Raw genomic sequence first — 25,721 nt, forward strand, 5'->3', positions numbered from 1 at the left:
GTCACTCAGAGGATATGAAGTACGGGTATTTCTCTTTTGTTACTTTGTTAAAGGTATGCACCGTCATCATTTTCCTTTTGGGGGGGTGGGGGGGTGAGGACAGGAAGGGGGTCAGCAGCACGGGAATGCAGTGAGGCATTCCTCCTCCTCCTTAGCACACTGACATAATTCCAGCGCACTGGTGTAACAGCAGGACAATTATCCATGAAATTAGGTCAGGGATATTAATCTGGAACCTTGCTGAATACATTCTAGTCTTGTGTTATGGCAAGTCGAACTATATTCTGCACTGAACCAAACATAAGCACACAAATAAAATTTGCCCCACTTCATTTTTTAGAAAGTACTTTTATTAAGGATTTTAAAAATATATATAGGCAGACTAATTTACTATTTTACATGAAAAATATAGTTCATAAAATGCAGCCAAATGTTTAATACCTTGCACGCTAGTTCTTTCACACATTTGTGAAGTTTTACATTTTCTGCTGCAAGCAGCTTACATTCTTCATTCTTCTTCACGATACGTTTGTGCACTGTTTCATTCTAAAATGTAAATCGCAATTAAATAACTGAGCTGTAAATGAACACCAGAATCTCCAAAGTGCCTTATGCAAAAATTCTGTGCAAAAAATATTTTAACAAAAAAGGCACAACAACAGAAACCACAAATGTTTTCAGAAAAATATATGGAGCAAGGAACCAGAAAAGTCAGATTTGCAAGACAAAAAAAAGGAGGAACCACATAAGGTAATCTCGGCTAAAGCTATCATCGGAAAATCATTGATAAAAAAATTCAATGGGAAGGGAACAATGCAAAAATGAAATGTTAGGACCAACCAGAATATACATGTCCAGGGATTAGCAGAAAAGAGATGGACCAGGGTAGGGAACATCATAAAGTGGTTGTTTCAAAGCTGAACGATCAAAACATCGTCCAATCCCAACTGAGGAAGATCTAGTCCGAATGGCCTTAAAGGAGTGCAAGACTGAAGTCAAAAACATACTGTCAAATAGAGAGAAGAGCAAGAGGCAAAACAATTCCCTATTAGGAAGGAGGGAAAATTATAAAACTAATCAACCTGACCTGGCCTGGTTCACCTCCTTGGGGCCAATTACAGAATAACTCTGGCAGAAACATGGGAGCATATAGTTTTTTCACCCTCTTGGAATGATCAATGATGTGGAGAACGCCAAGAAGGGGAGGAGGAAATATTTTTAATAATGGGAGACAAAATATATTTTTGAGAAATTACAGAGTAAAGGGCTCAAGTTTCGGGCCGCGCCTAGAACGACGCAGCTCCGAGACCCACGCCTGTTTTCCGCGCTCAAAAGCGCGTCAAAAACTTACGGAGCAATTCTCCGATTCGCAGCAGATTCATTCCAGCTCGGTGCGGCGTGTAGAGATCTGCGGGGGGCAGGGCCAAAGTGTGGCGCTGATTCTGAGACTGCAGGGGGGCAGGGCTAGGTCGGAGAAGAAGACATCGTGCCGGCAGCCATGCACATGCGCACATGCGCAGTGTGAGACAAACATTGGCACTCGGCCATTTTATAAAGGTAAATGAGGAAAAATGGTGATTTGTTTTGTGGAGCTGTGGAAAGACTTGTGAGTGAATTTTGGTGATTTTTTGTGCCTGAAGGAGTGCTTTTAGCAGCACTGTTGAAGAAATCACCTGCTGAAATCAGTGAGTGTTGCTTTTTGCTGATAAACTTCCAGAACAAGTGCTGCATAGGTGCATGCAAAATAAGGACTGTGTGTTTTGAAAAACCAGAGTGTCAATTCAATACACCAATGGAACAACGTCCACCAAGAACATAGAATTTTTTGCATGAGGAAGTGGAGATATTAGTTAACATAATTGAGCAGAGATGGCAGGAGTTGGATACCAGCAACAGAGGTTGCATAAAAGTGCCACTCAAAGAAATGAAGAAACGCTGGAACCAAGTTGCAGAAGATTACTGCACAGTGGTGTATACCATGAGATCTGGAAGCCAGTGTAAAAAGAAATGGCACGACCTTGGTCAAGTAGTTAGTGTAAGTAATATTTTCATTTTTTAATGGAATCATAATTGTAAATGTGACTATCTGTATATGTCTCACCCTGCAGAAAGACGCACTCTGTAAAAAGTTATATTTTAATCTTTGCAGAAAAAATTGGCCCACAACAAAAGGGAAAGAACTCGAACAGGAGGAGGCCCACCAAATCTGCATCCACTGACACCCTTGGAACAGAGGGTCGCTGCTATGATGAGTCATACATGGACAAAAGCAATCAGTATAGCACAAGCTGGACCCACACGCGAGGAAGAGGGTAAGTCCTGAAAATGCATCGTGGCCCTTTAAATCAACCTGCTGCCTGGCCTGCTGTGTGTAAGAGTACTCATGCCACCCATCCTGCCCCGTCCTCTGCTGCTAAACATTTGACTGTTCTGATGTATTTTGCAGAAGATGATGATGATGATGCCAACCCTGAAGATCCTGAAGATCCAGAACAAGAACCAGAAGAACCAGATGCGGACGATCCAGACTGGCTGCAGGCGGTGATGACTGAAATGTCTTCAGGGGAGACCTTCCAAATTAATATTTATGAGCCCACATTAACAGGCATCAGAGTTTCAACCCCTTGCATCGGTTCTGGTTCCACCTTCCATGGTTTTGATTATTGACGTTGCGGGTCCCAGTGGTGCTGCTGATATAATGGAGCAGTTTACACCCACTGCCCCACCATCCAGCCCACGGCTCCCACTCTAGTGCTGCCGTTTGGAACACCGAGCGTCCCATCATCCCAGCCCGTGGCTCCCACTCTAGTGCTGCCATTTGGAACACCGAGCGTCCCACCGTCCCAGTCCGCGGCTCCCAGTGTAGTGCTGCCGCGAGGCAGACCCAGGCAGAGGAGAAGGAGATTGGAGACACGCTCTCCTGAAATGCAGCGTGTAACAGATGCGGCTCAGGTTGTGGCATTGGGTGTGGAGACCAATGAGCTTACCTAATCACTCATCGGTAGCGTCAGTGCAGTGGGTGAAGAGGTAACGGTACTGACGGGAGAAATAGCAGTAATGACACGAGAAATGAGGGAGGGAATGTCCGACGGAGTGCAATCGACTGCACAGGCTGTCAGGGAGGGCATGCAAATGATGGCATAGGCTGTCAGAGAGGGCATGAAAGTGATGGCACAGGCCCTCATAGAGGTAGCTGCTGCAATAAGGGCACACAGCCCCGCCAATCAAATGACACCCCCATGAAGATGTGAACATTTACTGAGATGTGGATGAGACATGGTTGCAGCCTTTCTTTGCTGCTTTTGTTCTTGTTCTTGATGTAACGGTAGTAACCTTTTTCAAATTTAAATTGTTTTGTAAGTTTTGTAACTTTACAACTTATAAGTGATCTTGGGGTTTTTAAGTGAACTTACAGTGTAATGCTCTCACATTTTGTAACTTATTTAATTTTGCACCTAAAAAGTGATCTTGAAGTTTAAGTGATCTTAAGAGTGTAAGATTTTTCACATTGAAATTGTTTTGTAACTTTTGTAACTTTACAAGTTTATTAAGTGATCTTAGGGTTTTTAAGTGATTTTAAAGAGTCATATTAAAAAGTTACATTTGATACAACAAATATTTTATTACACTAATGTTAACTTTTCAATAAAATATTTTTTCATTAAAACTGAATCATGTTCCATTAACACAACACAACTGCAAAGAATAAACATGTCCATGCGCAACAGTTGTCACAGAGTCCTCAGGCATCAGTAATTGAAGCGTTCACGGATGAGCTGCTGGCGCAAGGCTCGAGCAATCGTTATAAGAGCACGATGGACCACCCTCCACCGACCTCGTGCTCCAGCATCAGGCACTTGCATTTTTTCCTGATCGTCGTCATCATCCTCATCCTGCTCTTCCAAATTACTATCATCAGGCACTGGCCCCTCATGTGGGTCTTCTGGTTCCACTACCAGCTCCTGCTGCCTCATGATGGCTAAGTTATGCAACATGCAGCACACAACAGTGAAGTGACCGACAATCTGAGGAGAGTATTGCAAGTGTCCTCTGGAATGGTCCAGGCATCGGAAATGCTGTTTCAAGATGCCAATGGTCCTCTCAATGATGCTGCGCATCGCAATGTGCGCCATGTTGTATTGATGGTCAGCTTCCGTCCGTGTTACGCGTAGGGGCGTCATGAGCCAGGTGGCCAGGCCGTACCCTTTGTCTCCCAGTAGCCAGCTCTGCCCTTCTAGCTGCTGCTCAAACATGTCAGATATAACACTGTCGCATAGGATGAACGTATCATGGGTGCTGCCAGGGTATCTCGCATCGACTGACATGATGCGCTGCTTGTCGTCACACACGAGCTGCACATTAATGGATTGGAAACCTTTTCTATTCCTGTATTACTCGGAATCCTCCACAGGTGCTCGCATGGCGATGTGGGTACAATCAATGCAGCCCTGTACCTTTGGGAAGCCAGCAATCCTGGAGAAGCCCATAACCCTGTCATGCATTGCCTGGCCGGTCATTGGGAACTTGATGAAGTCATTCCTCCGCGCATACAGTGCAGCCATGACCTGGTAAACACAGACATGTATTGCACGTTGAGAGATGGCGCACACATCTCCAGTTGTAGCTTGAAACGATCCCGAGGCATAGAAGGCAAGTGCAGCTGTTATCTTCACTTCAACAGACAAGGCAGTCGGCGTTCTGCTTCTGGGCTGTAAATCTGCTCTCAGCATATCACAGCTCTCAACGACAACTTCTCTGTGGAAATGCAGCCTTTTGACAAAATCAGCCTCGCTCATGTCCAAGTACGAACGCCTGGCTCGATATTGCCGACGTGGGTAAGGTCTCCTGCCCATCAGCCTACGGGCTATGACGTTCCTGGTGCGGTGAGCTCTAATCAATTCTCTCCTATGCAGTGAATTGATGGTGAACCATTGCATAATCCGTGGTGTTGATAATGCAGCACCCATACTTGAAGTACAAATTAAACTTTTAAACTTGCTGGCTGGCTGGCTCTTCCTCCCAGTGCTTTGTACGCCTCCCCTGTCTCCTGGCCGAACGGCTTGCAGCCGATAAAAATAAATTTGTAGCTCTGGAGGCTGCTGTGCTGCCTGTGTGGCCCCAACCGTGTCCCATCCCTGTCTCCTGGCCGAATGGCCCAAATTACTGTGCAGCTCGGGAAGCTGCTGTGCTGCTGCTGCTTCAGACAGGTAAGAAAATTCAATTTTTTTATTATTTGCTTTATGTGGTGCATGTAGCACACAAACATAGAAACATAGAAACATAGAAAATAGCTGCAGGAGTAGGCCATTCGGCCCTTCGAGCCTGCACCGCCATTCAATGAGTTCATGGCTGAACATGCAACCTCAGTACCTCATTCCTGCTTTCTCGCCATACCCCTTGATCCCCCGAGTAGTAAGGACTTCATCTAACTCCTTTTTGAATATATTTAGTGAATTGGCCTCAACAACTTTCTGTGGTAGAGAATTCCACAGGTTCACCACTCTCTGGGTGAAGAAGTTTCTCCTCATCTCAGTCCTAAATAGCTTACCCCTTATCCTTAGACTGTGACCCCTGGTTCTGGACTTCCCCAACATTGGGAACATTCTTCCTGCATCTAACCTGTCTAAACCCGTCAGAATGTTAAACGTTTCTATGAGATCCCCTCTCATTCTTCTGAACTCCAGTGAATACAAGCCCAGTTGATCCAATCTTTCTTGATATGTCAGTCCCGCCATCCCAGGAATCAGTTTGGTGAACGTTCGCTGCACTCCCTCAATAGCAAGAATGTCCTTCCTCAAGTTAGGAGACCAAAACTGTACACAATACTCCAGGTGTGGCCTCACCAAGGCCCTGTACAACTGTAGCAATATCTCCCTGCCCCTGTACTCAAATCCCCTCGCTATGAAGGCCAACATGCCATTTGCTTTCTTAACCGCCTGCTGTACCTGCATGCCAACCTTCAACCACTGACTCCACACGGTATGGTGTTAATATAACTGCTGTGACCTTCGTCCTTTATTGAACAGCCTCAGAGTGCCTCTCAGGTGTGGTGGTCAACCTTTTATATTGCCTGTTGCAGGTACTTCCAGGTTTCCCACCACAGCGCCCTCTGTGGTGTACAATTCTGCTTATATTACATTTAAGGTACCAGGACGATACACACATCAATACATAACTTCACACTTCCCCCCCACCAGGACGCAGGACTACGATACACACATCAATATATAACATCACACTTGTCCAACGGAAGGCAGGTAGGCATAGACAGTGCGTTAGTATGGTACATGTTATCTGGTACATTAACTAGTTATTGACTGGTAACGGATCCCTGATTTCCTTGTTAGCTCTTATCATTAATTATACTTCATATCCATTATTTTACACAAATACAGTAGCCATTCAGCATTAAAATATTAATTCTTATTATAAATCCGTCATCTCACATTAACATAGCTCATTTTAGACTCGCTCTTGTCTTACAGAAATCCTTTGTGGGGGACCACCACATGGTAAGGCCCTTTTAAGACTCCCGGGTGCATTTCCTTTTTAAGGCGCCATCTTTGATGCAGGAGGATTCCACGAGGCTTCTCCTTGGGTGCCGCCATCTTTGATGCTCTGCTGCTCTGGATACGAGGCCGCCGCCATCTTGCTCTCCGCCGCTCCGGATGCCCTCCGCCGTCGCAGCCTCTGCTCCCCTCCGCTGCCACCGTAGCCGCCTCCCCTGTGGCCGTCGTGGCCTCTCCAGTGGCTGCACTTGCTGCCTCCCTCCGCTGCCACTGTAGCCGCCTCCCATGCGGCTGCCGTGGCCCCCGACTTCCAGCTGCTGCCGCCTCCCGACTCGTGGCCACTGACCTCCAGGTGCTGCCACCGCCCGATTCTCCCTCTGCGTGGGTCCCTCCGATCCGCCAGCCATCCTGGATCCCTCGCACCCCGCCGGCTCAACCCCCCACCCCCCCCGCCCCCCCCACTAGGCCCTTCTCTGCAGGGCTGCTTGCCTGTGGGGATTAAGGCTGCAGGGTCTCTGTGTGAGGTCCGGGGCTGGGACTTGCCTGTGGGTGGATTGAGGCTGCAGCTCCAGCTCGGTCGGCGCTGCTCTCTGGGACCCCGGGGCACGGCAGCATCCCGGGGAGCAGCAGCCTGTGGAGTGATGAAGTCTTCCCAGCTCCCACGGACCGTCCCCATCCACCTCTGGCCGAGGAGTGTCGGCCCATCGCCTGCAATGATCCACAAAGGTAAACCGTGCGTCTTGTCCCCGTGGGATACCTGCACCTCCGCTCTGCCAAGAACAGGTATTAGTTCCCTGGTGTAGGTACGCAGCTTCACCGTGACCGGGACCAGCTTGTGTCGTGCAGCTGGGTTAATCCACAGTTTATCAAAAGTTCTCTGACTCATTAACGACGGACCCGAGCCCGTGTCCATTTCCATACTCACAGGAACTCCGTTGATTTTTACTTCCATTATCACTGGGGGCGAATCGTCAGTACACGTGTACAGTCCCAACACCTCATCTTCTTCAGCCTGCTCCTCACTGACAGTGGATCATCCCCCATCTCCTCAGCCACATGGTGAGTCCGATTTATTTTACACATACGCTGAAGGTGGCCTTTCGTGTGGCAGGTATTGCACGAATACTCCGCAAACCTGCACTGGTGAGCCCCATGGCTTCCTCCACAGCGCCAGCATGGTGCTGCTTGATTGGCCCCCCTCAGTGGACTCTGAGTTCCAGGACCCCAAGGTCTGTGCTCTCTGCCCTGGGCAGAGCCACATTCTGCAGTTTTGTCCGTGGTGGGCACTATCCTGTGGACAGTGCCTGCCGGGTTCGAGACTGTGTGGATTATTTGCTTGGTGCTGCAAGTCAAGGTCATATGTGCCCGGCTGATGGCGATGGCCTTTGTCAGAGTGACTGTGGGTTCCGTGGCTAACAGCTTGTGAAGGAGGCCCTCGTGGCCAATCCCCATAACGAAAACGTCCTGCAACGCCTCGTCAAGGTGTGCCCAAAATCACACGGCGCCACGAGTCTCCTGAGGTCCGCAGCATATTTGGTGACATCCTGGCCCTCAGGTCTGCAGTGATGGTAAAATTTGTATCTGGCCGTGAGGATGCTCTCCTTCGGTTTCAACTGGTCACGAATGAGTTCAGTCAGCTCCTCGTATGACTTGTCCCTGGCGCTCCCGGGTGCCAGTAAATCCCTGACGAGACAGTAAACCTCATCTCCACAACTGGAGAGCAATATCGCCTTACGCTTATCTCTCATTGCGTCCGTGTCCTCCGTCAGGTCTTTTGCTGTGAAGTAGTACTCGAGCCTTTCCATAAAGGCCTCCCAATCATTGCCCACGGTAAAATCCTTTAGCGAGCCCAGAATAGCTATGGTTGCGTGGAGTTCAACCGCTTCCTTGTTGCCAATGTGGTGTATGTAGCACACAAACCACTGACTCCACACGGTCTGGTGTTAATCTAACTGCTGTGAACTTCGTCCTTTATTGAACAGCCTCAGAGTGCCTCTCAGGTGTGGTGGTCAGCCTTTTATAGTGCCTGTTGCAGGTACTTCCAGGTTTCCCACCACAGCGCCCTCTGTGGTGTACTATTGTGCTTATATTACATTTAAGGTACCAGGACGATACACACATCAATACATAACATCACACTTTATCATTTATTATTCAGGATTGCTCTTTATTTGTAGAAGTGAGACTGTTGAATGCTTGTAAAATTTAATTACTTCCCTCCCCTACCCCCGCCGCACCTACGCCTGATTTGTAAGTGTAGGCAAGGTTTTTCTGAGCGTACAAAAATCTACACTTACTCCATTGTAAGTTAGTTTGGAGTAAGTTTTCGCTGCCTAAACTTGCAAATCGGGCGTAAGTGGCCGGACACGCCCCCTTTTGAAAAGAAAATCTGTTCTACAATGAAACTGTTCTAACTGATTAGAACTGGAGCAAACTAAAGGCCGAGAATTGCAATTTCTAAGATGCTCCATTCTAAAGTAGTTGCTTCAAAAAAATAGGAGCAACTCAGTCCGAAACTTGAGCCCAAACTTTCTGCTTTGTTGTTTCCAGCGTAGGGAGCACAGATCGGAAAATTACATGCATGCAGCCACGATTTTTCATCCATGTTCTGTACCTCTGCCAGGAGAGCCAACAAGGAAAATTTATCCTTTAGAATCATAGAATGGTTACAGCACAGAAGGAGATAATTTGGCCTGTCGAGCCCATGCCGGATTTCTGCAAGAGCACTTCAGATAGTCCCACTCCCCCACCCTTCCCCTGTAGCCCTGCACCCTTTCAGGCAGTGCATTCCAGATCCTAACCACTCGCTGTGTAAAAATGTTTTCCCTTATGTTGCCTCTGGTTCTTCTGCCAATCACATGAAATCTGTGTCCTCTAGTTCTGAACCCTTCCACCAAAGGGAACAGTCTCTCTCTATCTACTCTGTCTAGACCCCTGATAATTTTGAACACCTCTATGAAATCTCCTCTCAACCTTCTCTGTTCTAAGGAGAATAACCCCAACTTCTCCAGTCTATCAACGTAGCTGAAGTCCTTCATCCCTGGAATCATTCTCGTAAATCTTTTCTGCACCCTCTCTAAGGCTCTCGCATCCTTTCTAACGTATGGTGCTCAGAATTGGATACAATACTCCAGTTAAGGTTGGACCAGTGTTTTATAAAGGTTCATCATAACTTCCTTGCTTTTGTATTCTATGGGGCCGAATTTGGTGGACTCACTGCCTACTGCTGCCTGCTGCCGCCGAGTTTTCTGGGCGGTCTTCCCTCCCTCCCAGGGAGAGAAGACTGCTGGGGACCGCCTGCTGATGTCCGCTGGCGCGCAACATGTGTAAGTGTTCTCCGCCCGCCGAGCTGCCAGTTTGGTCCGCGCGGGAGTATGCTGCAGCAGGGGAAAAGATCGCCACATGGAGGCAGGTCTAACCTCAATGGTAAGTAAGAAGACCTGCAAAAAAAGGTTAGTAAACTTATCTTCTTTATTTTTTTCCCAGCGATTCAAGTGGATGGGGTCCCCTGAAGGTTTTCCATTGTTTTTTATTTTTTGGAAAGTTTAATTTTTATCTCCCTGGGCCCGACTCAATCCTCGGCGGTACTTTGCCGAGGAGTGCATTTGCTGCCAAGATTGGGAACTCCCGCCCTCTGCCACCCATATTCAGGTCGTAAGTCGCTTTCTTGCCGCCGGGCGGTCTTTCCAGGACTTTTTCAAGAGATTTCCGCCCTAATGTACCGTCAGGATCTCAGCAGTCCTTTGGCCTGCACTTGGGCAGAACTTAGCTTTCACCAGGTTCGGGGCTAATACCTCTATTTATGAAGCCCAGGATCCTGTATGCTTTTTTAACTGCTTTCTTAATCTGCCCTGCCGCCTTTAATGATTTGTGCACATATACCCCCAATTCAACTCTTTGTTCATGCACCCCCTTTAGAATTGTACCATTTAGCTTATATTGTCTCTCCTCATTCTTCCTACCAAAATATATCACTTTGCACTTTTTTGCATTCAATTTCATCTGCCACATGTCCACCCATTCCACCAGCCTGTTTATGTCCTCCTGAAGTCTTTCACTATCCTCACTGTTCACTATACTTCCAAGTTTTGTGTCATCTTCAAATTTTGAAATTGTGCCCTGTACACCCATGTCCAGACATTAAAAAAATCAAGAAAGGCAATGGTTCTAGTACCGACTCCTGGGGAACACCACTGTGTACCTTCCACCAGTCTGAAAAAAAAATGTTCACCACTACTCTCTGTTTCCTGTCACTTAGCCAATTTTGTATTCATACTGCTACTGTCCCTTTTATTCCATGGGCTTCAACCTTGCTGGCAAGCCTATTATGTGGCACTTTGTCAAACGCCTTTTGGAAGTCCATGAGCATCACATCAATCACATTGTCCTCATCAATCTTATGTTACCTCATCAAAAAGTTCAATCAAGTTTTATTTTTACTTCTCTAACATGACACTAACCTTGCTACTTTTGTGGGATGATGTAGAATTGCCTAACGATTCTCTCAGTTTTGAATCATTAGCTGCGCATTCCTGAAACCAAACAAATGTTTATTTATAAAATGCTTCTCTCATCATAATGCCTGGTGCCTGTTAATACATTGGAGCTGTTTTCCCATTAACTAATGGGAAATTATTGTATGAACACTTACTACACTCACGCCAAATTCTTATCTCTGATATTTTAATGGAGCTGTTAGCCTGTTTATTTTAAAGAGGTAAACATCTCTGTTAAAATAGCAGAGAAGGGAATTTGGCATGAATAGGTTAAACATTCGTACAATGTTGCTATAGCTAAGCTTACTAAGGCTTGCTCACACTCTATTGCCCTTACCATGTAGATAATACTGTTATGTTCAGAATAACTCCACAAGACTGTATACTGTAAGCTCAAACTGTTGTGACCTTGGTCTCTTTAATGTAACTCCAGAGTGAGGAAGCAGCATGGTAGGCTGCCTTTTATACCTGCTTGCCCAGGGCGTGCAGGTGACCCTTGGGTCTCCCACAGATGCGCTCCCTGGTGGCAAGTCTTACACACTAGTAAAGTTTACATACATAACATCACTCCCCCCACCCCCCCCCCAAAGTCTTAGATACAAGTTATTTCAAGTTGAGGCGATCCGGGGCTCTGCGTTCCTGGGTTGATCACCTGAGTTGAAGTCCTGGCATGGGTGAGTCGGTCGGATCATTGCTGCACTGCAGCGCGGCTGGTCTGATCGGACAGTTGGGCATGGTGGGTTCATCCTCGTGGTTGACCATGAGGTCGATTGCTGGTTGGATGTGTGTTGGTGGATCAATGATGGTAATGTCCTCTTCAAACTGTTCTTGGTTGTCAGTGAATCGCAGTTTGGTCTGATCCAAATACTTTCTGCACGTTTGTCCATTCAAAAGTTTGACAACAAACACTCTATTTCCCTCCTTGGCTAAAACTGTGCCAGCAACTCATTTGAGACCATGACCGTAATTAAGAACAAACACCAGGTCGTTAACCTCAATGTCACGCAATACAGTCGCGCGATCGTGGTACATGTTAGGTCGGTGACGCCGGGTTTCTACATGATCATTGAGATCGGATGGACTAAGGAGAGCCTGGTTTTGAGTGCTCTCTTCATTAACAATTCTGCAGATGGAACACCAGTAAGCGAGTGGGGTCGCGTCCAGTAGCTGAGCAGAATCTGAGATAACCGGGTTGCCAGGAACCGTCCATCACGCGTTTCAAGCTCTGCTTGATAGTTTGGACTGCCCGTCCCACTTGACCATTGGATGCGGGCTTAAACGGGGCAGACCTGACATGCTTGATGCCATTGTGGGTCCATGAACTCGTTGAATTCCGAGTTGGTAAAACATTGTCCATTGTCGCTAACAAGGACGTCGGGCAAACCATGCGTGGCGAACATGGCCCAGAGGCTTTCAATGGTGACAGTGGACGTACATGATGACATTATTATACATTCAATACATTTAGTGTAAGCGTCCACTGCTACTCGGAACATCTTTCCTAGAAAGGGGCCAGCGAATTCTATGTGGACCCTGGACCACGGTTTGGCGGGCCATGACTAGACTCAGTGGGGCCTCCCTTGGTGCATTGCTCAACTGTGAGCAAGTGTTACATTGGTGTACGCATGACTCCAATTCCGAGTCAATGCCGGGCCACCAAACGTGCGACCTGGCGATAACCTTCATCATGACTATGCCTGGGTGGGTATTGTGTAGGTCGCGTATAAATGTTTCCCTGCCTTTTTTTGGCAAAACTGTGCCATTCCCCCATTGCATCGGTAAAACGGCTTAATTTCGTCTTGCATTTCCCTGAGAACTGCCGACCAGCTCCCATTAAGGACGCAGCTTTTTACTAGTGATAGCACAGGGTCCTGGCTAGTCCAGGTCCTGATCTGGCGAGCTGTGACGGGTGACCCCTCGCTCTCAAAAGCATCCATTACAAGAAGCAAGTCTGCGGGTCGCGGCATTTCCACCCCGCTGGTGGGCAATGGTAGCCAACTGAGGGCATCAGCACAGTTCTCAGTGCCTGGTCTGTGGAGGATTGCATAGTCATACGCAGATAATGTTAGTACCCATCTTTGGATGCGGGACGAAGCATTGGTTTTAATACCTTTGCTTTCTGAGAACAGTGAAATGAGCGGTTTGTGGTCAGTTTCAAGCTCGAACCGGAGTCCAAATAGGTATTGGTGCATTTTCTTAACCCCATATACGCATGCTAAGGCTTCTTTATCAACTATAATGTAGGCTCTTTCAGCCTTGGATAAACTTCTGGACGCATATGCAACCGATTGCAGTTTGCCTGACACATTTGCTTGCTGAAACACACAACCAACCCGGTACGAAGATGCATCATAAGCTAGTACTAAACGTTTACAGGGTCATACAATACAAGTAACTTGTTAGAACATAGCAGGTTTCTGGCCTTATTAAAAGCTGTCTCTTAAGATTTACCCCGAACCCAGTCGTCACCCTTACGTAGTAATAAATGCAAAGGTTCCAGCAAAGTGTTCAACCCCGGTAGAAAATTACCAAAATAGTTGAGGAGTCCCAGGAATGAACGCAGCTCCGTCACATTCTGTGGTCTGGGTGCATTCTTGATGGCCTCCGTCTTGGAATCCGTAGGTCTGATGCCGTCCACTGCAATCTTTCTATTGTGTCTGTAAGCACTCTAGTAATGACTCCACGAGGTAAGGTACTGCACTTGAACTGTTGTGACCTTAGTCCATTTATTGCAGCTCCTGAATGAGGGTACAGTAAGGTGAGCTCCCTTTTATACTCGGTTACCTGCAGTGTGCAGGTGACCCCGAGGTCTCCACCAGTTGCACCCTCTGGTGGTACAGGCATAGTGTATACAGTGTGAAGATACATTCAGTGGTCTTATGTAACTGTACATTGAGTGTACAGGGTATATACATACACAACTTCACTCGCCCCTAAATCTTGTGCCACTGGCCTTTGCACTGGGTGCTCTGGCCCTCGACTTGAGTGCCCAAAGCCCTTGCAGTTTGTCTGTGCTTGGGAATGGCTCTCTCTCTGTGGACCCCCAACTCCTTATTGCCAAGACATTGGTAAATGGTCAGCAGTGGATGGTTGGAGGTTGCAATGGGGTTTGAGTTGATTGTGGGTGTGATCCATGTGTGTCCATGGCTACATACATCCATTTCCCCGTCCCCCCCATTCATAGACCATGTGTGTAGCTCGACATCTGCATTTGCATATATGTACAGAAAATAAAAAATAGGATTAGTTAGATCACTGTTTGGGTTTTGCAGAAGTGGAACAAGTTCATGTAACAGGTAAGGTACATACATGGTATTACAGTCTTGCCCCTGGGGTGTAGGTGCAGGTGGGTGAGGACGCTAGTTCCAGAGTGACCGGACTGCGCCCCCTGCCAGCTGGGTGGGCTCGGATCAATCACCTGGCGAGTCTCAGGGCCTTTGCCGTTGCCTAGTGGTGGGCAGAGCCACAGGAATGTGTGGCCTCCCTGTCCTCCTTTGAGGGCTGCAGGGTCTCCCTGCTGCCCTTCAGCGGTGATGGGAGCCTGGTCATCCCAGGTCCCATCGGGAGGACTGGAGGGTGCTGGCCTCTTGCTCCCGGTGCTGGCCCTGGTGGCCAGAGAGGTAGGGCCGATCTGGGGCAGGGTGCCAGTAGTGGTGCCTGTGCTGTCCGCTGATCACTGGCCCTGCAGTGGGTATGCTCCCACTGTGTGTGTCCCTGGGGCATCACATTGGTCATGGAGGCACAGGCTACATGATTGGGTAGCCCGCTGGACCTGGGTGCTTCCCACGGGAGGTTGCCCTTGGTTTTGTCGGTGTACATGTAGAACCCGGCATCACACATCATTCCATCATTTACATTCATGATACATTGGCTCCGACCGCAATCACCCGACTCAACATTGTTAATTGTCTTTAAAATTCACATTTGTCACTTACATCTTCGCATTTGTCAATTACATCTTTTCCCTGTATATTACCGGCATCGCTGTAAAATGTTACATTTAGATACTTGCATTCACCAATTACATCTTTTCCACATATCCTACCGGCACATTTAGATACTTGCATTTGTTAATTACATCTTTTACATTAGTATCACCGGCATCGCTGTACAAAGAGTGGAACTGTCCCTTTAACTGTGTTGGGTTGCCAGTCTCCTTTCAGGGGGCCTTGCAATCTTTACCCCAATCTGGTTCGCTGCTCGGCATCACATGTTGCTCCCTCAACGCTGCTCCTCGTGGTCTAACCGCGACCATCTTGATTTCAGGCGCTTCACCTCGTGGTGCGGGCGCCAACTTCTCTCTCTCCCCGAGGTAGGCTGTGATAATCCTTTTCTCCCCAGGTTCTGCCACTGAAGCCGGGAATTTACCTTCTGCGTCAATCTTCTTCCTTCAGAGTCCTGCCACTGGAGCCCGGAAGGTGAGATCTGGTCGTTCGGGTTGGATCATCTCGCCGTTGGGTAGCACGGTCTGTGTCGTCACCGCGCAGTCGAGTTGGATGGTAGGATTTTCAGGTGCTGCGATGGATCCAAATTTGGGGCCGCATAGGACGTTGATCGGCGAGGTCTGGAGGCTTTCCCAGCTCCAACAGATTTGGATTTGTTTCATCCATCTTCTTCCTAACAGCGTTGGACCATCACCAGCAACGATCCACAAAGGTAGCTTGTGCATTGCGCCGCCATAGGACACCTGGACATCCACGCTGCCAACAACTGGGGTGGTGTCGTTTGTGTAAGTGAGCAGCTTCACCTGGATCGGGAGCATTTTAGGTCGTTGGGCGGGATTATCCCAGAGTTTCTCGAAGGCCGTCTGGTTCATCAGCGTTTTGCTCTCCCCTGTGTCGACCTCCATCGAGACGGGAACACCGCTGATTTCGACTTCCATTTTCAACAGAGAACTCTCGGTTGAGCAGGTAAACACTCCGTACACCTCTTCCTGGAACTGAGCTGCCTCCTGGACTCTCTCTTCGTCTTCATCAGCGCTGGAGCCGGAGTGATCAGCCAACTCTTCAGCGACTTGGTGAGTAAAATTTTTTTTACACATTCGCTGTAGATGGCCTTTAGTATTGCAGCCTTTGCAAGTATAGTCTCTGTATCGGCACTGGTGGGCTCTGTGATTTCCTCCACAGCGCCAGCATGGGGCTGGCCGGTTGGCCCCATATGGCGGACCCAGGGTTGTGGGACTCGGGGTAGCAGTCTTGCCTCTAAAAGGCGCTAGTCGGTTCATGGTACTTGCCGAGTTAGAGTCCTGGGGGTGAGTCATCATCCTCTTGGAATCGCAGGCCGAGGCCATGAATGCCTGGCTGATGGTAATTGCCTTCAGCAGGGTGACCGTGGTGTCCGCAGAGAGCAGCCTGTGGAGGAGGCCCTTGTGGCCGATTCCAATAACAAAGATGTCCCTCAGTGCTTCGGTGAGGTGGTCGCCCAATTCACACGGTGCAGCCAATCATCTCGGGTCTGCAGCATATTTTGCAATTTCTTGGTCTTCGGGCCGCTAGTCTGTGTAGAACCGATGTCTGGCTGTGAGGATGCTCTCTTTAGGCTTGAGCTGTTCTTGTATCATCGTTACGAGCTCCCCTACGTTTTGGTTGTCGTCTTCTCTGGGGCTAGCAAGTCCCTGATAAGGCCATAAACTACTGAGCAGGATAGCTCTGCGCTTATCAGCCAGTGAGATCGATGTCTCTCCAGCCAGGTCGTTCGCAATGAAGTAGTGTTCGAGCCTTTCCACAAAGGCATCCTAATCTTCCCCATCAGCGAATTGTTGAACGATGCCAAGGTTAGCCATTTTTCGCGTGGAAATTTGTAATCTCGTCGCCAGTTATTGTGTCTGTAAGCACTCGAGTAATTACTCCACGAGGTAAGGTATTGCACTAGAACTGTTGTGACCTTAGTCCATTTATTGCAGCTCCTGAATGAGGGTACAGTAAGGTGAGCTCCCTTTTATACTCAATTATCTGCAGTGTGCAGGTGACCCCTAGGTCTCCACCAGTTGCACCCTCTGGTGGTCCAGGCATAATGTATACAGTGTGAAGATATATTCAGTAGTCTTATGTAATTGTACATTGAGTGTACAGGGTATATACATAAACACTTTCTCCCCAGGAATTCGACCTCTGGCACCAGGAAAACACACTTGGAGCGTTTCAGCCTGAGTCCCACTCTGTACAGTCACTTTAGAACCTCTTCCAGGTTGTGCAAGTGTTCGGTGGTGTTGCGACCAGTGATCAGGATGTCGTCTTGAAACACCACGGTGTGCAGAACCGATTTCAGCAGACTCTCCATGTTCCTCTGGAAGATGGCCGCAGCCAAGCGAAACCCAAAAGGCATCTGTGGTATTTGAACAGTCCTTTGTGTGTGTTGATGCACGTCAATTTTTTCGAAGGTGTAGCCAGCTCCTGTGTCATGTAAGCAGAGGTTAGATCCAGCTTGGTGAACGACTTCCCCCCTGCTAGCGTTGTGATTAGGTCATCCGCTTTGGGTAGTGGGTACTGGTCCTGTAATGAAACTCTACTGAATGTTAGCTTGTAGTCCCCGCAGGTTCTGACCATCCCATCGCTTTTCAACACCGGAACAATTGGACTGGCCCACTCGTTGAACTCGACTGGCAATATGATCCCCCTCGTTGAAGTCTGTCTAGCTCGATCTCTACTTTCTCTCGCATCATATATGGAACCGCTCGGGCCTTGTGATGAACGGGTCATGCATCAGGGACTAGATGGATCTGCACTTTGGCGCTTGTGAAGTTGCCAATGCCTGGCTTGAATAACGATGGGAATTTGTTTAGCACTTGGGCGCATGAGGATTCATCCACCAAAGATAGTGCTTTGATGTCCATCGGATCTTTCCTAGCCAGCTTCTGCCAAACAGCGTTGGGCCATCACCTGGTACAATCCATAGTGGTAACTCATGCATAGCTCCATCGTACGATACCTTCACTGCCGCACTGCCAATGACTGGTATGAGCTCTTTGGTGTAAGTGTGCAGCTTGGTGTGAATCGGGCTTAGTTTTGGCCTTTGTGCCTTGTTGCCCACAGTTTCTCAAAAGCCTTCTGGCTCATAATTGACTGACTTGCCCTGTGTCCAATTCCATGGAAACTGGAATGACATTTAATTTGACTTTCAACATTATCGGAGGGCTTTTGGTGCTGAAGGTGTGTACCTCATACACTTCCTCTTCAGCCACAGGTTGAGTTGCCTCTCTTACTCGTTCAACGTGATCCGTGTCGGATCGGTCATCTTCTGCCGACTCTGCCATGTGGTGAGTCGCAGCACATTTGCATATTCGCTGGAGGCGCCCCATTGTTCTGCAGCCTTTGCACACGTAGTGCTTGAATCGACATTGATGGGCCCGATGATTACCCCCGCAGCGCCAACATGATGTTAATGGATTCGCATTCATGCCTCACAGCGGACTCTGAGTCATCCGAGGTCTGGCCTCTGCAGGCGTGTAGGCCCTGCCATGTACAGTTCTGCCTGCTGAAGGGGTTATTTTATGCACTGTACTTGCCAGTAAGCTTCAATGCTGCAAAGATATCTGTTTAGAGTTACCATTCATGGACATGAAAGCCTGGGTTATCGTGATGGCCTTGCTCAGGTCTAGGGATTTGGCAGACAGCAGTTTGCAAAGAATTACCTCGTAGCCGATTCCAAGCACGAAAAAGTCCCGCAACATTTTCCTCAAAAATCCAGCAAATATGCACGGTCCCACAAGGCGTCTTAGGTCGGCGGCATAGCTCGCCATGTTCTGGCCCTCGGAGCGATGGTGCGTGTAAAAGCGATACCTGGCCATTAAGATGCTCTTCTTTGGCTTGAGGTGTTCCCGAACCAGCGTGCACAACTGTGCATATGTCTTCTCTGGTTTCATTGGTGCTAGCAGATTTTTGATGAGGCCATATATGGACCCACAAACGGTGAGGAGAATCGTCCTGCACTTGACTGCGGTCTCTTCCGCATCCAGCTCATTGGCCACGAAGTACTGGTCAAGACGCTCAACAAAGGCTTCCCAATCATCACCCTCAACAAATCTCTCAAGAATACCAACGACAGCCATAACCGTGTGAAAGTTCGTGGTCTGTTACTCGTCGCTAATTGTTATGTTCAGAATAATGCCACAAGACTGTATACTGTAAGCTCAAATTGTTGTGACCTTGGTCTCTTTAATGTAACTCCAAAGTGAGGAAGCAGCATGGTAGACTGCCTTTTATACCTGCTTGCCTGGGGTGTGCAGGTGACCCTTGGGTCTCTCACAGGTGCGCCCCCTGGTGGCAAGTCTTACACACTAGTAAAGTTTACATACATAACAAAGACCATTATGGTGCCTGTGTCCCTCATGTTACAAATGCAAAGGGAGATCAAAACTGTCAATCACTAAAACCCAATAATTAGGAGCAAAAACTGAAACTGATTTAAGCCTTTACAAGTATATTAAATGATTAGGATTTGCCCTTTTGGAAATAGAGTTAATCAAGCTTCTTGTACTATAACAAATATCAATTCACCTCTTGTTTCGAATGTTGGCCTTTATTGTTCACTGCCAGTACGATTTCCTTCAAATCTGTGATTCCTTTATTGCCAGTGTCCCCACCTGGAGGCATACCATTAGAACAGTTGTTGGATTCCTGGAACAGAATTACATTATATACCTTAACACACTTTTACCTGACCACATTTGTGGATGAATGACTCTAGGGGACCTTAAAAGTTTTAGTACAGCTCAATAGAACATTGTTAAAATTTCCCACTATCATTTATCCTTCCATTTAGGTTGGTATCACTTATTCTGTACAGCTTTCCTCTCACTGCACGGGGAAGTTTTTGTGTCCCTGCTGTCCTTTTGCACTGAGAAACAGGGTGGTAATGGGACCACAATCGTAGGGGGAGCAGAGGCGCCAACTTACCGGGTTTTGACCATCCATTCCGATTTTCAGGCGGACTCTGATCCTGACTGGTGAAGCTTTCGCTAAAGACAGGCGGAAGTCCCATGAATTATGTAAATCAAGTTCGACTGACACAGTTACAAGGTCCAATGGCATTTTCATCTTCGCCTTGCTGCTACAACCAATTCCTGCTCCTGCCCACAAGACTTGAGCAGTAAGAGGTCGGGCAGCAGCTATTTTGAGTGTATTTTAAAAAGGGATCCTTAGCTGCAGTCAGGGAAGGCTGGAAGCAGGTCTGGCACTCATTTTTATTGCAGTTGCTTGTGTGTTTTGCGCTTTAATGACTTCCAATATTTCATCTCCTTGCTGTTATAGGTGCTTCCCTCCCACTATTAACTCCTGCTCACTTCCACCACTGACAGTGTCACCCTTCCCCTTTTAAGGTGCTGCTGCAGGCCCATCAAAATGAGCCTTCGCACCAAATTCCACACTCCTTTTCAAGCAGCTCGCCAACCTGGAGGCATGTTTCACACTGACAACTCGCTTTATTTACATGAGGCCCAACCATGAAAATGGCTCAGGCTCCATTGCCCACTCAATCAGTCGAGCCCTACTTATCTTTCTCTTAATGATGGTAAGTATGTACATATGTTTCTTAGCATTGGTAAAACTGCCATTTAAGATGTAAGTGAACAGGAGCAACAATAGCTGCTTTGTAGATTTGCACACCCTCCATCTTGACTGCTGACTGCAATCTCCAGCATCCAAGTCAGAATGGAATCTAAGGGAATCAAGGGATATGGAGATCGGGCGGGAAAGTGGAGTTGAGGTCGATGATCAGCCATGATCTTATTAAATGGCGGGGCAGGCTCGAAGGGCCATAGGGCTTACTCCTGCTCCTATTTCTTATAAGAACATAAGAAATAGGAGCAGGAGTAGGCTATACATCCCCTCGAGCCTGCTCCGCCATTCAATAAGATCATGGCTGATCTGATCATGGACTCAGCTCCACTTCCCCGCCCGCTCTCCATAACCCCTTATCCCCTTATCGTTTAAGAAACTGTCTATTTCTGTCTTAAATTTATTCAATGTCCCATCTTCCACAGCTCTCTGAGGCAGCGAATTCCACAGATTTACAACCCTCTGAGAGAAGAAATTTCTCCTCATCTCAGTTTTAAATGGATGACCCCTTATTCTAAGATCATACCCCCTAGTTCTAGTCTCCTCCATCAGTGGAAACATCCTCTCTGCATCCACCTTGTCAAGCCCCCTCATAATCTTATATGTTTCGATAAGGTTGTTATGTATGTAATAACTCGATAGACTGAATACTGTAAACCAACACAGGTACAAACCTGACTCTGCTTTTATTAGGGCCCAAAGTGATTACATTGCATGATGGCTTGCCTTTTATACCTGGCCCGCACACACGTGCGTACAGCCCAATGACCTCCGACAGTGGCGCCACCTAGTGGCTAGTAACTCCAAGCATACATACATGACAAAGATCACCTCTCATTCTTCTGAATTCCAATGAGTAGAGGCCCAACCTACTCAACGTTCCCTCATAAGTCAACCCCCTCATCTCTGGAATCAACCTAGTGAAGTTTCTCTGAACTGCCTCCAAAGCAAGTATATCCTTTCATAAATATGGAAACCAAAACTGCACGCAGTATTCCAGGTGTGGCCTCACCAATACCCTGTATAGCTGTTGCAAGACTGCCCTGCTTTCATACTCCATCCCCTTTGCAATAAAGGCCAAGATTCCATTGGCCTTCCTGATCACTTGCTGTACCTGTATTCTATCCTTTTGTGTTTCATGCACAGGTACCCCCAGGTCCCGCTGTACTGCAGCACTTTACAATCTTTCTTAATTTAAATAATAACTTACCCTTTGATTTTTTTCTGCCAAAGTGCATGACCTCACACTTTCCAACATTATACTCCAACTGCCAAATTTTTGCCCACTCACTTAGCCTTTTGCAGGTTTTTTGTGTCCTCCTCACACATTGCGTTTCCTCCCATCTTTGTATCATCAGCAAACTTGGCTACGTTACACTCAGTCCCTTCTTCCAAGTCATGAATATAGATTGTAAATAGTTGGGGTCTTAGCACTGATCCCTGCGGCACCCCACTAGTTACTGGTTGCCAACCAGAGAATGAACCATTTATCCCGACTCCCTGTTTTCTGTTAGTTAGCCAATCCTCCATGCATACTAATATATTACCCCCAACCCCATGAACTTTTATCTTGTGCATTAACCTTTTATGTGGCACCTTGTCAAATGCCTTCTGGAAGTCCAAATACAGCACATCCACTGGTTGCCCTTTATCCACCTTGTTCGTTACATCCTCAAAGAATTCTAGCAAATTTGTCAACCATGACTTCCCCTTCATAAATCCATGTTGACTCTGCCTGACCGAATTTTGCTTTTCCAAATGCCCTGCTACTGCTTCTTTAATAATGGACTCCAATATTTTCCCAACCACAGATGTTAGGCTAACTGGTCTATAGTTTCCTGCTTTTTGTCTACCTCCTTTTTTAAATAGGAGTGTTATATTTGCAGTTTTCCAATCTGCTGGGACCTCCCCAGAATCCAGGGAATTTTGGTAAATTACAACCAATGCATCCACAATCCCTGCCGCTACTTCTCTTAAGACACTAGGATGCAAGCCATCAGGTCCAGGGGATTTATCTGCGTTTAGTCCCAATATCTTACTGAGTACCACCTCCTTACTGATTGTGATTGTGTTAAGTTCCTCCCCCCTCCATATTATCATTGGCAGTCCCTCGGAATCGAGGAAGACTTGCTTCCACTCCCAAAGTGAGTTCTCTGGTGGCTGAACAGTCCAATGCGAGAGCCACAGACCCTGTCACAGGTGGGACAGACATTCGTTGGGGGAAGGGGTGGGTGGGGCTGGTTTGCCGCGTGCTCCTTCCGCTGTCCACGCTTAACCTCTTCACGCTCTTTGCGTTGAGACTTGAAGAACTCAATGCCCTTCCGGATGCACTTTCTCCACCTCGGGCGGTCTTCGGCCAGGGTCTCCCAGATGTCAGTGGTGATGTTGCACTTTACCAGGGAGGCTTTGAGGGTGTCCTTGTAACGCTTCCGCTGTCCACCTTTGGCTCGTTTACCATGAAGGAGCTCTGCATAAAGCATTTGCTGAGGGAGTCTCGTATCTGGCAGGCGAACTATGTGGCCTGCCCAGCGAAGCTGATCGAGTGTGGTCAGTGCTTCAATACTGGGGATGTTAGCCTGGACGAGGACACTGATGTTGGTGCGCCTGTCCTCCCAGGGGATTTGCAGGATCTTGCGGAGACATCGTTGGTGATATATCTCCAGCGACTTGAGGTGCCTTCTATACATTGTCCATGCCTCAGATCCATACAGGAGGGCGGGTATTACTACAGCCCTGTAGACCATGAGCTTGGTGGTAGACTTAAGGGCCAGGGAAGGTTGTCGCTAGAGTTCTCCTCAACCGTCTTCTCCCTGTGGCCGAGGAACTCCTCCCGGAATCACGGTGCGGATTTCATCCCCTACGGGGCACAGCGGACATGATCTTTGCAGCGCGACAGCAGGAAAAATGCAGGGAACAGCGCCAGCCCTTATATAGGGCCGCCTTCGATCTTACAAAGGCCTTTGACACTGTCAACTATGAGAGTCTATGGAGCATCCTCCTCCGTTTCGGATGCACCCAAAAGTTTGTCAACATCCTCCGCCTGCTTCACGACGACATGCAGGCCGTGATCCTTACCAACGATCCATTACAGACCCAATCCACGTCCGGACCTGGGTAAAACAGGACGGCGTCATCGCTCCAACCTCTTCTCAATCTTCCTCGCCACCATGCTCCACCTCACAATCAACAAGTTCCCTGCTGGAGTGGAACTAAACTACAGAACCAGTGGGAAACTGTTTAACCTACACTGCCTCCAGGCCAGGTCCAAGATCACCCCAACCTCTGTCGTTGAACTACAGTACGCGGACGATGCCTGCGTCTGCGCACATTCTGAGGCTGAACTCCAGGATATAGTCAATGTATTCACTGAGGAATATGAAAGCATGGGCCTTACGCTTAACATCTGTAAGACAAAGGTCCTCCACCAGCCTGTCCCCGCCGCACAGCACTGCCCTCCAAACAAGAAGATTCATGGCGCGGCCCTCGACAACATGGATCATTTCCCATATCTTGGGAGCCTCTTATCAACAAAGGCAGACATTGATGCGAGATTTAACATCGCCACCAGTGCACCAGTGCAGCCTTCGGCCGTCTGAGGAAAAGAGTGTTTGAAGACCCCCCCATAGCCCCTTGACTATCCACTGTTGGGATATTGTTAGTGTCCTCTACCGTAAAGACTGATACAAAATACTTGTTCAGAGTTTCTGCCATCTCCATGTTCCCCATTACTAATTCCCCGGTATCGTCCTCTAAGGGACCAACATTTACTTTAGCCATGTAATGGGTCTGCTGACAACACCACAAACAGTGACTGAATATTTTGTGTAATTTGTAAAAAAATCATGAACTTACTTACATATATTACCTGAAATAATCTTTTTCATGTGCAATCTTTCTCACTGTGCACAAACTATGTACTATCAAAAGGCAATAACTTACAGACATGTTGTGAAACACCAATTCCACTCTCACCCATTATTTGCCATGAGGTTCATGAAAATGTGCCCGTAGGGATGATTTTTGACTAGTTTTCCAATGTATACTTCTGCCACACAAAGTTCTGTGTCGGGGCTATTAAAGACATAAGTTGTTCCCAGTGAGTGGTACTTAAGTGCGGAACAGGAAGGTGCCAAGACTATGTTGAGTTATCTCACGTTAACCAGGGCCTCTGAGATGCTACAGGTGGGCGTTCATATGTCCCAAGCTATTGACCCATATGGAGGCTGATTTTAGTCTTTGTAACAGCCCAAGCATAGGTGCAGGCAGGAATTTATGGAGTGTAAATTTCAGCAGAGATCGGTTCTGACTGATCTTTGATCATTGTGCAGCCCACTGAAGTATAGGGGCAGGCGGCAAAAGCCCATGTCGGAAACAGGTGGGAACTTAATTAAAATATGGAGATATGGATGGGGGGACATTCAATTTCCTGACTTAAGGGTGTGCAGGACATCCAGTGCAAATGATGTCCGGGTAAGCATGGGGGGAATTCTAATCCCAAAAAACAGGTGGGTTGGGGTTGGGGTCGGGTAGGAGGTTAAAGTGTTAAAAAAAAACGGAATCAGGACCCCAACCCGCCCACTTCCAGTTTTAACAGAGGTGGGGCAGAGGCCAGGCAGCCAACCTGCTCCCAGGAGGTGATTTGACCACATAAATATTAGAATTTAATCAGCATTTCAAATGTAACTCTGGCTGATTGGGTTTCCTAGGCTTCGGAGAACCCGCCAGCTAAAGTAAGACGAGGACTGCTGGATCCAGAAGGTAAGTGTCTTTACACTTACCTCCCGAATCCAGGGTCCCTGCCTCACCCACACCACTGCAACCAGGGACCACCCCTCCTCCCACCTATGAGGCCTTCGATCCCCCTCCCGAGGCCTCTGATCAGCTTCCCGGGTTCTCTCCTCCAGCCACGATCCTTCCCCTCGGCCCCCGATGCTGCTGCAGCGCTTAACCTCCTCTTCCCCCACCCAATCCTTCACTCCTGATCCTTCCCCTCGGCCCTAATGCTGCTGCAGCCCTTATCCTCCGCCCTCCCCCACATCCCGATCCTTCACCCCTGATCTTTGCCCCGCCTCCGATGTTGCTGCTGTCCCCGAACAATGTTCCCGTTAATTCTTTTCGGATGCGCGACCCCTTTAAGGGGCTATGTGGCCCATTCAAAATAC

The 25,721-nt window shown here is 47.9% G+C and overlaps 1 protein-coding gene across 1 annotated transcript in view; it reads right to left on the reverse strand.

The window, feature by feature from the left end:
• LOC139263812 (cancer-associated gene 1 protein homolog) overlaps nt 1-25,721 on the reverse strand; it is a 242,780-nt gene that overhangs the window by 96,909 nt on the left and 120,150 nt on the right. Inside the window, exons 11-13 of the mRNA XM_070879900.1 lie at nt 19,501-19,620; nt 10,970-11,041; nt 442-546 (exon numbers count right to left, since the gene is read on the reverse strand). Coding sequence (XP_070736001.1) covers nt 442-546; nt 10,970-11,041; nt 19,501-19,620 — 297 coding nt within the window. The remainder of the gene's footprint in view (nt 1-441; nt 547-10,969; nt 11,042-19,500; nt 19,621-25,721) is intronic.

Source organism: Pristiophorus japonicus, chromosome 1 (assembly GCF_044704955.1).
Source record: "Pristiophorus japonicus isolate sPriJap1 chromosome 1, sPriJap1.hap1, whole genome shotgun sequence".
In the NCBI taxonomy this organism is placed as follows: domain Eukaryota; kingdom Metazoa; phylum Chordata; class Chondrichthyes; family Pristiophoridae; genus Pristiophorus; species Pristiophorus japonicus.